The sequence below is a fragment of the Eutrema salsugineum genome, unplaced genomic scaffold (assembly GCF_000478725.1).
Source record: "Eutrema salsugineum unplaced genomic scaffold, Eutsalg1_0 scaffold_15, whole genome shotgun sequence".
Taxonomy (NCBI): Eukaryota; Viridiplantae; Streptophyta; class Magnoliopsida; order Brassicales; family Brassicaceae; genus Eutrema; species Eutrema salsugineum.
Window position 1 is genome coordinate 2682634 of NW_006256867.1, and position 16844 is coordinate 2699477.

Consider the following 16844-nt stretch of genomic DNA (forward strand, 5'->3'; position numbering starts at 1 on the left):
ACACATGGAATATCTGGTATTCTTTCTGTTGAAGTGTTGGAGGCTTCTCGTGCATACTGGTATTTAGAGCTGTCAGGATCAAGGGGTCCTTCATCTATGGTCAGTCTTCAATTCTTCTTTCTGAGCAATCTAACACCTTTGCCAAGTATAGGAAGATGGGTTTTGGACTATTTCGACTGACTTTATGGTCGATATGGAGAAGGATTCTGAGAGAAAAGAAGTTTGGTGGAAGAAATAACTTTGACATGTTACTGGTGGGCCATCAAAGTTTTGGCATTATCAGTAACTTTTAATCGTTCGTTCAAATATATAGGATGATGAAATAATCTTCCCAGAGCAGTAGGAATGGTTTATTGTTATAATGCCATTTGCCAAATTGGCCAAAGATTTCTAGCTTTGATGTAGGCATTTGTATGTCCATGTTTCAGTGGGTTAATTTGATAACCGCCAAGCCCTTGAAACCATTTTTCCGTGCTTCTACGGAGGATTGTCGTTGAAGTCTCTGTCTGTTTTTTTTTTTTATATGTGTGAAGGACTTGAACCAATAGCAGCATAGAACTGTATTATTCCACCTGTTAATTTGGTAGCTTTGACCGTGAGTATGAGTAAGCTGAACCTTTGGTATTTTTGTTTTGGATTCAGGCAGACTTTGTAGAGCAACTGTTTCGTGGGAGACTAGTAGATGAACAACTTATGTTGACAGTGTTAAATTCACACCAGTACACCACTGGCAGGTGCTATTCTAACTCTCAGTTTTTCGGCACGCATCTTTATTTGTATATTTAAAAAACTCTCATATGAAATTCCACTTCTGAAAGCTACCGTGCTATATCATGTCAAGTGAAATGACCAAGAGGCAGATCATTCACTGCACAATTTGTCTGCAGGTTTTATTCGTTTGACACAAACTGATCAAACTTCTTATCATGACCCTTTGTTTATCTCACACCTGGGGATTTATAGGACATCCAAGCAGGAGAAGTGGCTCATCAGACATGGGTCATGCCCCATTTGCAGACAGGCTGTTAAAGATTAAAACACCATTGTTGCCAGGCAGTGTACATAGCAAAAACCCATTACCCCTATATGTTCTTGTATGTCTCAGATCCTTTCTTCAATCTCTATTTTTCATTTCACTTATAGAAACTTAAGCAAATCCATCGGTTTCTAATTTTGAATGTATATTGCTGTAGAGACATGAATAAGAGCACCTTCAGTTGTATTGGAAAAGATATAGAACTCGATCAAGTAATGAACAGATACATTTAGTTAATTCTAATATTCCTAACGTGTCTATTGGGAAACTCAGAAATTCTTGACCTCACAACACCTAGTAAAGGAAAAAAAGACGATTCATCTCTTAATCGTTTCAGCCATGTGACCATGGCGTTTGGGAACAAGGCTCCATTGACCTTGCTCTCATACAGTAATGATCATGGTCAGTCCCGTTCTCAACCTTGTTTAATATCCATGGCTTTAACCCTCCAAGGCCATGAGCCACGTCCACGACTGAGGACCACGGGCTTGTGACCACCAGCACATCAGAACAACTCAGAAGGTAAATTTCAGTCCATGCTCTCCTGCCCTCCATTTTCCTCTGTGTTTTCTGGTATTCCTTGTGGCTCGGCTTGTGAACTCTGATTATTTCTCCCGTCACCGTCGGGCTTTCCCAATATATGTTCCTTATACTCTCAAAGTACCCTGGAGAAGAAGATGAGATGAACACTGCCTTTGATTTTCGGTTTAGAACTTGGCTTGAAGGGAGATTTCTCTGTTGTTCTACTTCAGGAAGAAACTCATATCTAATTCCACAAGCTATAGTCTCGTTTACCAATTGTTGAATCTGATCATTTCCAGTATCAGAGACCCCAATATGGATTCCTACTCGTTGATCAGCTCTAGCAAGATAAGCGCGATAGTATCGTGTAATGAGACCCCAGACAAAAAACCTTAACATGTTAATTTGTATTATAATAACTCAGATAAACGATAACACTCATATATACTCATATGTAGTTATCAGATATATATACATTATAGTTAGCAAACGATGATAATAATATATAGACCGTTATGTCGTCTTTACCACATAATATTTAGATACACCATATCTTATGGCAGATAGCATGTATCATTATCTATGTTTTATTTATGCATTGCTGTCGAGCATTTAATGCTTTTATCTGTTTTTTTTTTTTTTTTTGCAAGTGCAACTTGTATCGGAATAGGGGTATTACGGTGAAAAAATGATGATGTGGCAAATCAGACCCAATTTTGAAATTTCTTTTGGTATATAATTAATAAATTGGTCAACTTTTAGTATACAACAAAATCACTCTAATAATAATTAATAATATATTGGGATTACGAAATATTAATAGATACTAGATATTCAATGACGCCCAAAAATAAATATTATAGCTATAATGATGAAGATGACTCGGGTTTGTCTATGTAGTGTTTTAAAACAAACGTAATATCTATATATTTATTTGTATAGTGATTTGTTGATGTGTCAGCTTCACAGTGAGTTTTACAACGTTTTGCTTAGGTGTCATCTCCACAATGAGTTTTGGTTGTAAAAAAAGACATTTTAACCCTATTTTTTACATATGTATCATTTTTGATTGGTTCTTATCTGATGATTTGTTAAAATAAATTAAAACATACCATTCTAAATTATTGTGGTTTAATAACATAATCCATTGTCAATCAAACCGTTTTTCAAATTTAATAAAACCGATATTTAGTCAAATCTAATGAAAAAGTAAAAATTAATAAATGGAATAACTGATGGAACGATGGTATTTGTGATATCTAGATTAGGGTTTTCGACTTCAAATATTTTAGTATAAATATGTATAATTTTCTCTAATTCTCTCATACCCTTCTAAATTGTTTAACCACTTCCTTCTTCTTCGAATAAGTTTATATAGTAGTTCAAAAAACTTCGTCTAAATACATAGAACAGTGATCAAAATCGAATAAGTTCGTACAATATTTCAAAATACTATATGTATAAAATACATAGAACAGTGATCAAAAGATTTCAAAACTATATAAACTAAATTATTTGGATACTAATATGTTTTAATCTACTCTCTTCTACAATGTTTTCACCATCACGTCTTCAAACATTAAAATGCAAGAAAATATAACAATCAAATATACTCACCAATAAAGAATAAAAAACAAATGAATCCAAACTACAATTAAATTTTTAAACAATCAAATGAAAACTTACATTAGCCCGTGCGAAGCGCAGAAAAGTTTACTAGTTTGTAATTATAGAGAAATGTATAAAACTCTACTATAAATCATTCAACGAAAATGCCAAATCTTATAACGCAACTCTATATTTTGATGATTAAAAAGCAAAACAAATTATCGTTTGTTCACATTAGTCATGTGTGATACATAGAGAGTCATTGTTTTTAATTTATCAGGTTTTGTAACATTTTTACTTTTCTTAATGACTTATTTACAATTAAAAGGAAAGTATGTTTTGTGTCTAAACATGATTTTCTTATTTTTCTACTATTATATTTTTGGATATCTATTATTGCTGTTGCCAAACAAATTTTTAATTTGATTTATTTGTTTATTTATTTCCAAAAACTAACAAAATAATATATTTAAATCTTATTTTTAAAAATAGTCCCGAAAATTTGTAAATTTTAATTCAATTAGTTTAGATTTTCTTAGATATAAGTTAGATTAATTATTAAAATTATAAAAATTCAGTTGTTATTATTTTTATAAAAATAGTAAATAGGATATTAGTTTATATTATATTTAAATATTCAAATTTAAATAATATTATCATAGTTATAAAAAATTTTTATAATCAATCAGTTTAAAAATATAATTTTTTGTCGATGAATTTAATTTTTTTTTGTCGATAAATTTAAATAATAAAATTAATCTTTATATTATATGGTAATATCAATATGAACGGAGAGGGTAAAATTATAATTTTATATTTATGGTATTTATCGGTTGAACCAAAAAGATAGATTAAAATTATTTTTTTATCATCATTTTTAAAAATAAATTTTATCTAAACAAAAAAAATTTCATTTATTGGAAAATATCATATCTATAAAAAACATATATTATCTTATAAAATTAAATTAAAAATATAAATTTTCTGTACGGACGCACGGAATAGAATCTAGTTTACTCTTAAATCGTAATCTACTAATCTTTGCTTATTTACATTACATCTAACTATTCTTCCGTCTAAATAAAGATGACAAACATATGAATACCAATCAGTTTCTAGGAAGTAAATTTACTCTAAAACCTATTAATTATTGACGAGAGATTAAGAAATTGTTACCTTACATACAGTATCAGTTAATCATCTCATCAATTAATAGATTTAGTCGAAAAAGAAATTCATATGAGGGCAAGAGTCGGTGGAGTGTGGAATGTGTCACAAAGTGACGAGAGCGTTGAGGTTGTCATTTTTTTTCTTCTTCAAACTTATCGTTATCTTTTTTTTTATTATTATTATTCGATTCAATAAATAACTTATACATTTTGGTTTTCTCCAAATTATTCAAGATTGATTATATTTACTGAATTAGTTTTTATTGTCATTGTTCTTTAAAATTAATACTAACTAATATATAATGGATGCAAAAATGTCTTTATACATACGTAACTTGTAATGGACAATCAATTTCATAGAAATATTCATCAAAATTCTTAGAAATTTCTGATCACATTACGATGGATATTTTTGATGGATCTTCGAAAACAAATCTCATTACAAATTTTTCGACGATTTTTTGTTATAAATCATAATTTTTGGTATTTAGATTATGATGGATCTCTATCTTTGTCGTGTTTCCGACGAGATTATATTGACAAAAAATATTAAACTAACCAAACTGTTTTGGTTTTCTGTATGAAAATTTACGTTGAAGATTTAAAACTTTTTAACAAAAAAAAAATTAAAACTTATTAGTTACAATATTAAATTTTTTAAGAATAATTAGACGTGCTCATCATATATATATTATGTAAACCAGTTTTTTTATTAACGGGCAATCTTGTCTTTAGTGTTCAGCTATATCAGCTTTAAGCGAGAGAAGATACTATGATATCACAAGAAATCGTAAGATCTTGTCTGGGTGTTTAATCTAAAGTTCCCTCTCCACTTTATTTTCTCATTTCATTTCATCTGATAAATTATAAGATGTGATGCATTTATTGTGAAACGTAATGAGTTATCGCCTATCCTTACGCGTTTAGACTTGATGACGGTTTCTCTCCTTGCAGGTTCTGAAAATATATATCAAGAACAAAACGAAACCAACTACTCTTTCTGTTCTTTTTATAAGCTGTTTTGGTTAAAAGCACAACTATTAAAAAATTTACTTCTTTTAACAAATATTATTTAATGTATAAATTAAAACTACTTTAACCAATCATAAAAAAAAAATTACATAATCTAATTGGTCACACAATATTCAATAAAGGTAAAAGTTGCATAGAAATATGAAAACAACATACATTGTGAAACAAAAAAAAACCTCCAAAACAGCTTATAAAAAGAAACAAAGGGAGTATTTTTTTTTTGCTCCAGCGCGTGTCTGATACAAGTAATTCAAGCACGTGGAAATGAGACAAACCTGACTTTCCAAATTTTAATATCATTTTAAAACTCATAAAATGTTTGTGTGGGAGTTTGAAACTATAGTTATAATTTTAATTGAAAAACTACTGCATTAAGGAGAATGATAAGTGTGTCGAACATTAAGGAAGAGCCAAATAAACATTCTTGATTATAATTTCTTACAAAGCAGCAAAAGTTTAAACCAACAATGTTTTTATTTCACATCTATTCTTCTTCCTCCATCATGCGAAACCTTCCGGTTTCATACACATGGTACATCCACACAGGTTGAAGCAATTCTCTTGCAGCCTCAAGTTGCTTCACTTTATCTTCATCTCTTTCTTCACTAATCTCTCGCTCTATAATCGGGTAGATTCTCGGAAGTGAGACCAACATTGTGTCAAACTCTTTCCACTCTTTATCTTCTCTGCTTCCCAACTTCACACATACAAAATGCAACAATCCTAGAGCTGTACTGTAATCCTTCTTCTCGATACACACGGCTGAACATATCAAAAGAACATAACCGATTCCATCAACCACCTTGGATTTACCTTTCATTAATGAAACTATGGTGTCTCTCACTCTTTTGAATGCCGAGAGTGAAAGATGGGAATCCAAGGTCTCGTCGATTTCATGTAGTTCAATCTTCGCACAAGTGAGAAGCCATAGCGGAAAGCGGAGATTGATGTGGTTGAATGAGCTGGTGTATGAACTTTCTTCTTCCATGTTGTTGTTGATGAAACAAGGTCCCATTGCAAGAACCAAATCTGGTATCCAAGGGTTTAAGGCTGACACAAGTCTTGATGCATAAGCTGAGCCTAAAGATATCTCAACCGTGGTGAATAGATCAAGCAGGTCATTTGCAAGGTCAAAAGCTTCAAACAAAGGGCATGAAGCTTCGGTTGTGTGACTCATCACTAGGTTTATGAACTTTCCGGTATAACTGGTAGAGCTCTTTGTACACAGAATCATGTCCTTTAACTCTGCATCTTCGAATTGTAACTTACCGGTTGAATGGTGGTTGAAAAGGGAGATGGCATACTTTAGATATGCGGATGTGAAGTTCAACATCCTTGCTTGGAAGTGGGAACCTAGACCCATCTCTTTAGACTCAACAATAAACTTGAGAATCGCAGTTAGCATCTTGACCTTGTTTAGTACACCTCCTTCCTTAGATCCCTCAGAAGCTGCATGAAACATGAAACATGTCAAAAATCTTCAAAGAGAACTGATACTTACCAAAAGCAGAGAGCTACATAAGAAGATTTCATTATATTGGGTAACATGTGTAATGAAACTCAAAACTTTCCACTCACTATCATCACCAGCATTTGAAAATCTTGTTTTGGGTTTCTTTCTAAGGTTACCCTCTAGAGATACGGTCTCTTGCGTTCCACTGTCACCTGCCTGAAATAATTCATCTGTGCAGCCTAGAATGTGATTCATTGTTTGGTCCAGAATATCCTGCTAGAAAATAAAAAATCCTGGTAATTAGTAAACTGATGGTGTGAAAAGCAAAGAGTCAAGAGAGAAAGCAAAAATTTCTTGCCTCAGCAATTCTTGTATCATTCTTCTGAGTAGTCGTATTACTATTCTGAAGAGTCATATGCAAAGCAAGAGAGGTATATGCCAATACAGGGTACACGTCCATGTATTCACAAGAAGAGGCTTGCAGAACGCTAATCTGGGAGATCAATTTTAAAGCAAAGAATAAATCCTCAATATCAGACTCCAGTATAGCTTTACGAGCATCATCGATATTTAGTAAATCCTTTATTTGCCATGCTATTCCTACAGCAACCGAATAATCTTCCTCGAAACTGATTGTGTTTTTTCCGCTAACATGTTTCCACCGTGCCGAAGATTTTCCAAAGGACTTTGATTTCTTATTCGACATGGAATACACATTCTTTCTTTCTACTTCATAACCGAAATTGACCTGACAACGATATGCAGTATTCTGCAGGATACTGGTAAAAGTTTCAACGAGGTCAGGTAAGGCATTAGAAGAGAGGAGTAACTTGTGTACAGACCTCATCTCGATCTGTCGTTTTGCATCCCCAAGCAAACCACCACAATTAAGAACTAAAGTCATGCAATCTTCTAGGACGTCAGAGACGACATCAGGGGAGACCATAGCAAGAATATCAAAGACAGCTGACTGAGCATGTGCAGTAGGTGCAAAAGCTAGCAAGCTTTTCAATTTCTCTCTAGGTAACATCTCTTTAAGGGAGGCCAAACACCCATAATCAGCAACCAGATCATTACAGAGATTATGTGCAGCAAGAAGCAAGCCTTCAATCTGGTTTTCCTCTATCTTGTCGCCTGACAAGACTATATTCAAAAAGAACCTAACAAGCTGCAGTACAGATTGAAAGGTTGCTCCAATGGATACTAAAAATTCGCAAAATCTTGCACCAGCCATTGGGTTTCTGTTTATGAGTGTCCTACATCGCGTGCACGCCTCCTCAGCTCTTTTTCTTGATGGAAAATATGATGGCATTAGAAGTCGTGCGATTTCCTTAGCAACATGAGTTTGATCAGAAGCAAGCACAGATAATAACACATCCAAGCTCACCACCTGCATATAATTAGGCAACTATTATACTAATGACTCAACAAAAGTGACAAAAAATATGAAAGCAGAAATGGAAAGCCTCTTCCTACCGTGTTAAACTGGAAAGTCTGAACATCTCTTATGAGAAGGAGCAGATCTACCATGGCAACTCGTACTGAAGTAACATTATCTAGCATCAAATGCCCCAGTCTTGGCAGAACCACTTTAAGAATACCATGGGATTGTGGATTTGCAAGAAGGTAAGTTATACCATTAACTGTTGAAAGTCTAACCTCACTGCACGATTCATGTGACATATCATCGAAAAGTTTTGTGATGGTCTTGGTAATTGTTGGGGATGGGATCACTTCCCAGAAAAGATAGAAAACTCGACAAAGACCTTCCACAGCAATAGATCTCACATCTGGGCATTCATCATTCATCAATTTTTCCAACAAGTAGAACTGTTTGTCAAGCAGTGTGTCTTTTTCTTCTTTTGTTGCATTCGGATCCTCCATCGGAAAAAGATCCAGAAGTAAATGTAAAGCATTTAAACGAACATTTGAATTCGCAACCTGAAAGATTATTAGAGCAGCGAAAAATCACTTTTACCGAATGTTCAAACAATGTCAGACTAAAATACCCATGAAAGATGCCTAGTTAAGTTTTAGGTAATGGCTAAGTTGCATACGCTATTGTTAGCTTGTCACCCCTACGGTTCTACTTTGAGAAGAAGATGGGGAGCTTAAGAAACAAACCTGCAATGAGCGAAATATCATGGGCTCGGCAAGGCCAAAGAGGAGCTTCTCAACGCCTTGAGTTGTCCGCTGTGTGATAAACCCTCCCAAAACCCTTCTAAGAGAGGCAGCAAAGGCGCATGAACCGGCGTTAATAGCACTCTCAATGATCTCCTGCAAAAACTCGTCTTCAATCTCACCTTTCAAATCTTGATCTACTTCTTTCCAAGCCCTAAAGAGAATCCTGCCAAACCCTTCAAGCACCGATTTCCTCCCAAAAGGAATCTGAGCTTTGACAACAGCAAGACCAGACTTCATCAACTGTCTGCTAAGCCCAAAAGCAAAAGAGACAAATCTCTGACCGTCTTCTGTCTTCACATACAATGGCGAAACCACACACCGCATCAAAAGCATCTTCAAATCTTCAATGCTCTCGTCCTCGAAATCAAACAATGTGAATGCTTCCCTCAGCATATAGACTCGATGCACGTCTACTTTTTTTTTCAATGTTAGTGACCTCGACAGCAAAAACGGTAGCGATTGAGAAATCAAAGTTTCTCTTCCGGCAAGACCTTCCTTCCACCAAGACTCACAAATTTCGACAATCTCAAGGCACAGAACCGTATCCGACTCAAACAGTACAAGATTATTATGCAAAGCTTGAGCTGCGGGGAGTAAATCAGAAGTAGAAAACGCTTTTTTAGAAGATAAAACACATAGATGAAGTATATGAGAGAGGACCTGGAAAGAACTATTCATTTTCTGCCTCCGCTGATCGAAATCCGAGTCGGGTAAAGATCCGGATCCGGATTTATTACCACGTTGACGCTTCGATGGAGGAGAATTAGAAGAAGAAGAGAGATGTAGATTATCATCTCCGACAAGTTTTTGAAAAGATTCTAAATGGTGAAGTATGGAGTTGTGAAGAACGAGTGGGAGAGAATATGAGAGATCCGATGAAGGTTTCACGGCGTTGATAATGGTTTTCAGTGATGGTTTAGATGATTTTAAGGTAAAATTCAGAGCAGATGAGAGGAATTCCTCTGCGGATGTCTTGAGAGAAGACCGGAGCCTCTTCTCCATTTTTGTGCAAATCAGTTGTCAGTTCCAGGAATGTTTTCAATTTTGTTGGAACTGACTTTTTATGTCGAGGATAAGAGAACAAATGATATAAATCAGCAGCCTAAGCCGAGTTAGACCAATTCGGTCTACCGAATCGGTTATCTATTAATCGGCCGCCTTAACCGAGTTATCGGTTACTACCGATTACAACCGACTAAAATATTAATATTACACTGCTATATGCTATTGTGAAGCCCACATGTTGACGTCGCCTTAGAGCAAGTGTGACTATTTATAGGATATTTAACTTACCTTCCTCCTTGTGGCCAGCCGATGTGGGATTTATTACAAATGTAACATTTTTTTTTTTTGGTGGCATGGATTGATGAGAAAAAAATGTTAGAAGTCATCTGCGACAGCGAGTCAGCGACGACATCTGCAAAAGTAGAAATGACAGGGAAATTAGGAAATGAACAAAAGTAGAAATGGCGAGCGACGACATCTGCAATTAGGGCACCGAATTGGAGAGTAGCTGTGTTATTATGGACCATATCTCTCACTATTTTCTACTCTCTCTTCCAAATGGGTCTTCGAAATTCACCTTCCACTCCTTTTTCTTCTGGTAAATTCACCTTCCATTTATCACTGAATTTTCCCTTCCCTTTGTATCCAGAGTAAATACCTTTTATACTCTCAGATTTCGATGATGTTTTGATTTTTTGTTTTTTTATCCACGATCTGATCAATTAGCTATTCTATAGTCTGATGAGCTGACTCGTGATATTTTTATGAATCTGGGTTTTGTAAATGGAAGATCGATGTTGACTTGCTTACAGAAGGCATTTATCAACGCGACTGTAATTAAGATTTGCGTAAAGTACTAGTCTTTTTTATTTATATGTTTGCAGAGAAATGTCTCTGTTTCTGTAGTCTAAGATTTTGAATTGCATTTGAACTTCAGCCGAAACTGATGTTTGATAGTTTAAAGTACTTAAATCATCATCCTTCATTTGTTTATTCTAAGCTTAAGGAACAGTCAACATATTTTATTTACTGATTAAAAAGCAAGTGTCTCATTTGATATGTTTCTAGAAACTTCTTAGCCACCGTGTTCAGTGGCTCAAATGCAGAACATGCCAGAGTGAATATCTGATGCAAAAGGCTAATGCTTAATTTCGTATCTACTACCTTTTTATGGTGTTTTGTTTATCATCTCTTTTGAATTCTAGTCCTCTTTTATGTAATCATATCATCTCTTTTAAGTTTCTATCTGTAGCTGTATCAAGATATTGTATCTGGAGTAAATATGGTTATTATTCATACCAGTAATAAGTCTGGTATGTTTCAGATCCTTTTGTCACTTACGCCGAGCAAAGCTCAAGGTTGTATGATAAAATGGAACGGGATCTACAGGAAAAGGGACCAGTGTTCCTCGAACAAAGGTGAAACGTCTCAGTCACTGTCACTTTCAGATCTTTTCAAACTGAACGATGGAAAGATATCACCTGTCCTCAAGGTAACTGTTGCTACTGTTAGAATTAATGCAACTGGCTTGTATTGTGAAGTCAAATCATTTATGTTTTTGATAGCTAAATACCACATATGGCTCTATAAAGTACTCAGTTTGGTGGATTGTCTTTGCTGCTTCTTACTTTGTTTTGTCTTTTTTCAACAATCTTGTTTCAGGATTCTAAGCTGTACCACTTCAGCATGTTTCATGCATCGCATCACATCGTCTCCGTTCCAGCTACCAAAGATGAGGTCTTTTTTACTAGTCGTTAGTCTTCTTGCCAATCCACCGGAACACATTACCAAATCACTCCCTTTCTTGCTGTGAAAGGTCAGATACACTTGTGTCTAACCTCAAAGATCACTAAAGAAATGAAAAAAAAAAATAAACAAACAAACTCCTTGTGTTTTATGATCTTATTATTCTTTGATCTCCAAAGAAACAGAGGAATCCAGAAATAAGGTCCATGTGTTACACACTTTGCTCAGTAATCAGAGGCATATAGATCTTGCAATCGCAAGTGTGCTTGTTTCTATTTCTAAGATCACAATCCGAAACCAGCTATTATTTTAGATCATACACCGGATCATTGAATGAAAGATCACAAATGCTTTTACTTTCTGGCTAAAACCCACAAGAAGGGGACGCACGTCGAAAATCCACAATGAGAAGAGTGGCAACACAATGAATAAGAGCACCTAACACTACAAACACATGGAATATCTGATGGCTATGTCCTGCAATATCAAACGCTCCAGGCTTCCATCTCTCAGGCACACGACTAACATAAAACGCTGCTCCCAAAGCGTAAGAGAAGCCAGTGGCAAGCTCGCAACCGAGGGCGAGGAACACGTTAGGGTGACCCCAGTAAAGGCAAAGCACATGAGAAGCTGGAATCACACTTGAGAATCCCATCGCAAGGAAAAGACTTGCCCTGAAAGGCCTGAAACGCGGCGTTGAGAGAGCTGGAGAGAGGAGAGTGATGATGGCGAGGAGACCGAGGACTGAGATTGAGGACAAGTAGAAGATACGGAAGTTAGGATTGCAGGAAAATGCGTAGTAGATAGGTGCGAAGAAAGAGGAAACGATCATGAGTGAGATTCCTGCGTAGTCCAAACGCCAGAAGAAGAGGTTGTAACGTTTTGAGTGGCAAGCGAGGAGGTGTGAAACAGAGCTGCAGATTAAGCAACCCATTGCTCCTGCTAAGTACAAGAGCCATGGCCATTTCGGAACAGATTCTTCGTGGTTGTGATGGTTCACTTCTCCTTTAGAGTTGATAAGTGAGTTGTGTTTTGTCACGTTGGAGTCCTGCGAAAGAGGGAATCTTTAAGTTTAGTCATGTGATTCGAAAAAGAAAAAAAAAAAGAGAGAAAAGGATCATTCTTTCTCGGCAAAATGACAGATCTTTTTGTTTTGAAATCGGTTTACTTCTTTCATGCGACATTTTAATGTTAACCGACAGAGTCGGATAAAACCGAGTCAACTGTCGGTATTTAACCAATCAAAAACCGAATCAATCATAAACCAAATTAAACCAAGAAAAATCTGTAAAATTAACCTAAACCGAGTAAATCTTCAGACATAATATAACCGAAAGAGAACCAAAAAGAGGTGTTGGCTCTAATTGCTTACCAAGAAATGAGAAGGAATAATATAATTCCTCTTCATTCCTTAAAAATTACACCATTTACAGTATATAGAACTTATTTATACATTCCTCAAAAATTATACCATTTATAAAGTATATTTTTTACACACTAGTCCTTGTCATTCCTTAATATTTAGGAAATTATAGAATAAAATATTCATCACCAAATTTGATAAAGAAATATAAGAAAAATACATTCTCATAATTTTATTTCATTTCATTTTTTTTATAATCACCAATAAGGGCCATTGCTTTTTGTTTTTTGCCAAAAAAATGGGTGCAACACCAAAACGAGAACTTCCCGGAAATTGTGAGCACGAAATAAACATTTCAATATGAAATAATATGAGAATTTGTGTTGACTATTTCAAATTTATTTTTGACGATTTTGAAGAGCATTTTAAAATAATTGTTCTCTTCTTTATTTTCCTCAAGAATCTTATGTGATTTCAAAAGGTTAGGTAGGCTCAAAACACAAGAAAAGAGAAAAGCTCCAAAGAAATATATCGAGAAACAAGCAACACATGGTGGGGGCAATTATACCACTACTTTACTGCATCAGCATCAGAAAATGACGAAGATTTGATTCCCAAATTATGTGTAGCATTTTAGAATTCGTTACGTGACTAATGTCGCAGAAGATAAGAGATAAGTCGAAAATTTGAAAAAACCAAAAGAAAACAAAAATCTTACATGATGAAGCAGAGTATGATTGCTCGAGACGTACATCCACGCTCTATCATTGGGTCCCACACACACCCCAAAAAAAGCCGTTTTATTATTATTTTAAAAAAAACCACTTGAAATGACAAATTTAACCTCGACGGTTCTTACCCGGTCATGCATTTGAATATTCCGGCGAGGCCAAGCTCCGTCGTTTCTAAGGAACTCACCACCATCAACCAGAGAAATATCAGAAATCCGATTAAGTGCCTGCGGAATTTTTCAAAACGAATCAAATTCAAATTTTGAAAAATTACACAAAACCCAAAAATTACACACAGATTTTAAAATTGGATTTGACTGATTTTTTAACGTACGTCCAAATATTGAGAGTCTCGTTATGCCAAGAGAAAGCACTGAGGAAAGTATCCTTGAGAGACCATTGACATCGATAATGGTCGTAAATAAACTCGTTATCCTTCAAATACCCAGGCAATTCCTCGAACTTCATCAACCTCCGTTCGATTCTCGTCTCTTCGCCGGAATCAACACCCTCCCAATCGCTAACCGCCACCATCGACGGAGATTTCCTCGCCGCTTTACCTCTCTTCATTGCTAATTTCTTAAACAAGATGAGAAAATGAGGAAAATCAATCAGCTCCGGCGAGATTTTCCGGCGAGATTTTCTAGAGAAGAATGAGATTATCGGCTCCGGTCAGGCTTCCGATTGATTCGTTTTCTCTCGGAGCTCGCCGGGAAAGGAATCTGGCTCCGGCGAATCTGCGTCCGTCGCTTTCTCTCAATAATCGGAAATCTGATATTTCGGTGGTCCTGGTCGATTCCTTTTTTTCCTATTTATATGGAGAAGAAATCTATTTGAGAGCTTCTGCTTCGTGATCGTGACCGTCCCTTATGATTGAGGTCATACGTGTTTGGTTATCATTGGACGGAGAGATTTTGCTTGGTGTGAGGTCGGATACACCTGATTAGTTATTACCCTTATTATGTGCACGAAGTGGGACGGTGAGAAATGCACATAGTGTGTGTGGTGCGTGAATCTAGAAGAACATTATCTTTGTTTGATTGAGATTAAGAAAGCATAACGCAAGCCCAACTAAAACGGTATCATTCGGCAATTGAGGAATAATAATAATTAGTAGGGAGAACGGCCAGTATCATACGTCCAAATGGTGAATTAATGGAATTAAAATTAATCCTGAATTGGGCCCGTTTTGGTAAGTGCTTGTATGAAATTCATTATATTTTTAAGTGTGGATATGTTTCCGCACATGTTATATCGTTTTGGATTTTAAAAAAAAAATTGGAAAAATTATCTAAATGTAAGAATTAGTCACGTTATCGTAAATGCAAGTAATGAAATTCAAATTATTTTTAAACATGGATATTATTCCGCACAGATTACAAATACATGTTTGAATCAGGATTGTAGCAAATTATATATGAAATGGTAGGAATTGTTTTGATTAACCGGTTTTTGAATTATTCTGTTAAACAATTTATCGACATGTCTAATTTGATTCGGTCAACGAAAACTTTTTGAAACAAATCCATCACATAGATAAAATTTGCAAGTTCACTTTCCACTTCGAAAAAATACAGGTCAATCATTTATCTACGAGCCAAACTGCAATATAACCCTCGATCGTATATAGATATTATAATTCGTCTTCCTTTTCAACATTGCCCGAAAATCAATGAGAAAAAACTGATAGAAATGGAGTGGAAGAAAATATACATATATGTTTACACTCAAGCTATATATATATATATATATATATATCAAGCTATATATATATAGTAGTCTGAAAGACTAAAACATACAAGAAGCTATGTTGGTCTAGTGGGCTAGATACATGTCATTTTATCTTGAGGTCGTAATTTTGATCATGTATACACAGTCTTGTATGGATTATAAAATTTATACACAATCGAAGATTATATTGCGGTTTGACTCTTAGGGGTTGACCTGCATTTTGACTACAAGAATAAGAGGCTTTTCCGTCAAATTATTTACAACGATTTTAAGTCGTCGTAAATTTACGACGACGTTACGTCGTATTTACGACGACCATAAATTTCGTCGTAAATTCGACGTAAAAAATGACCCTCGTAAAATCGTCGTAATGTTACGACGATATTACGACGAAGGAAGAACGAATTTTATTTCGTCGTAATATTGTCGTAATATTTACATCGATAATACGACTAATTGTCCTCTATCTTGTAATTGACGCAAAATCAATGTAAATGTGATGTAAGTTTTATTTCGACGTAAATTTGATGTAAATATGCAATGGTAATATGTTGGTAACCAAACAAAAAATTTTATTTATACCCTTTCTTCTCTCATTATTCCATCAACCCAAAAAAACATATAAAGACACAAATTTTTTGAGTCTTTGAATGTTTAAGTAAAATTTTTAGTAGTTGAAATTTCTATCAAATTTCAGAAACAAAAAGTCAAAGATTTGTTTTTGAAATATCTATATACGATCTACGAAAGTGGATGTATACGCCCAAAAATGGTGATGGGTCGTTGACTGAAGACTTCAAAAACGGATTGGAAATATTCATGTACCAAGCCGACCTTATGCAAACTGTAATTGAAAGCGGCAAAATGTATTGTCCTTGTGTGAAATGCAAAAATAGGAAACATATTCCTATTGACACTGTCTGGCAGCATTTACTGAATAGAGGGTTCATGCCCCAATACTTTATTTGGTATCAGCATGGAGAGGGATATGGTCAAAGTAGTGGTCAGATGGCTGCACGGAGTAGTAATAATCATCAAGAACATGTGGATTTTGAAGCGTCCAATGATTATCAAAGTAGTCAAGTTCAGGGTGAAGATCATGATAGGATGCATGAAATGGTTACTGATGCATTTCATGAAACACATGCTGATACTGTTGAGGAGCCCAATGCTGATGCGAAACGCTTTTATGAAATGTTAAACGCAGCAAAACAGCCTCTGTACGAGGGATGTAGGGAAGGTTTATCAAAATTATCATTGGCAG

At 35.1% G+C, this 16844-nt stretch overlaps 4 protein-coding genes across 5 annotated transcripts; 1 reads left to right on the top strand and 3 right to left on the bottom strand.

Annotated features, from left to right (window-relative positions):
• Positions 1-1369: 1369 nt before the first annotated feature.
• LOC18022083 (fucosyltransferase 3) lies at positions 1370-1957 on the bottom strand. The gene has a single exon (XM_006404852.1). It carries the CDS (start codon positions 1955-1957, stop codon positions 1370-1372), a length of 588 nt encoding a protein of 195 aa, XP_006404915.1.
• A 3782-nt stretch (positions 1958-5739) lies between these two features.
• LOC18022084 lies at positions 5740-10235 on the bottom strand. The gene is made up of 5 exons (XM_024158389.1): positions 8945-10235; positions 8297-8761; positions 7179-8210; positions 6946-7093; positions 5740-6816 (listed from the first exon to the last, which is right to left on the bottom strand). The coding sequence occupies exons 1-5, from the start codon at positions 10004-10006 to the stop codon at positions 5852-5854; spliced, it is 3672 nt and encodes a 1223-aa protein (XP_024014157.1). The 5' UTR covers positions 10007-10235; the 3' UTR covers positions 5740-5851.
• A 125-nt stretch (positions 10236-10360) lies between these two features.
• LOC18022085 lies at positions 10361-12044 on the top strand. 2 transcript variants are annotated; one of them, XR_002900391.1, is made up of 3 exons: positions 10361-10607; positions 11334-11501; positions 11672-12043. XR_002900391.1 is itself a non-coding variant. In XM_006404854.2 (3 exons), exons 1-3 carry the CDS (start codon positions 10528-10530, stop codon positions 11765-11767), a joined length of 366 nt encoding a protein of 121 aa, XP_006404917.1. In that variant the 5' UTR covers positions 10368-10527; the 3' UTR covers positions 11768-12044. The 2 variants fall into 2 exon arrangements, 1 of the variants encoding a protein (XP_006404917.1); XM_006404854.2 differs by having other exon boundaries at positions 10368-10607; positions 11312-11501; positions 11672-12044.
• Positions 12045-12084: 40 nt separating this feature from the next.
• LOC18022086 (heptahelical transmembrane protein 3) lies at positions 12085-14635 on the bottom strand. Its single transcript, XM_006404855.2, has 4 exons — positions 14184-14635; positions 13978-14076; positions 13837-13879; positions 12085-12803 (listed from the first exon to the last, which is right to left on the bottom strand). Exons 1-4 carry the CDS (start codon positions 14417-14419, stop codon positions 12120-12122), a joined length of 1062 nt encoding a protein of 353 aa, XP_006404918.1. The 5' UTR covers positions 14420-14635; the 3' UTR covers positions 12085-12119.
• Between the last annotated feature and the right edge of the window lie 2209 nt (positions 14636-16844).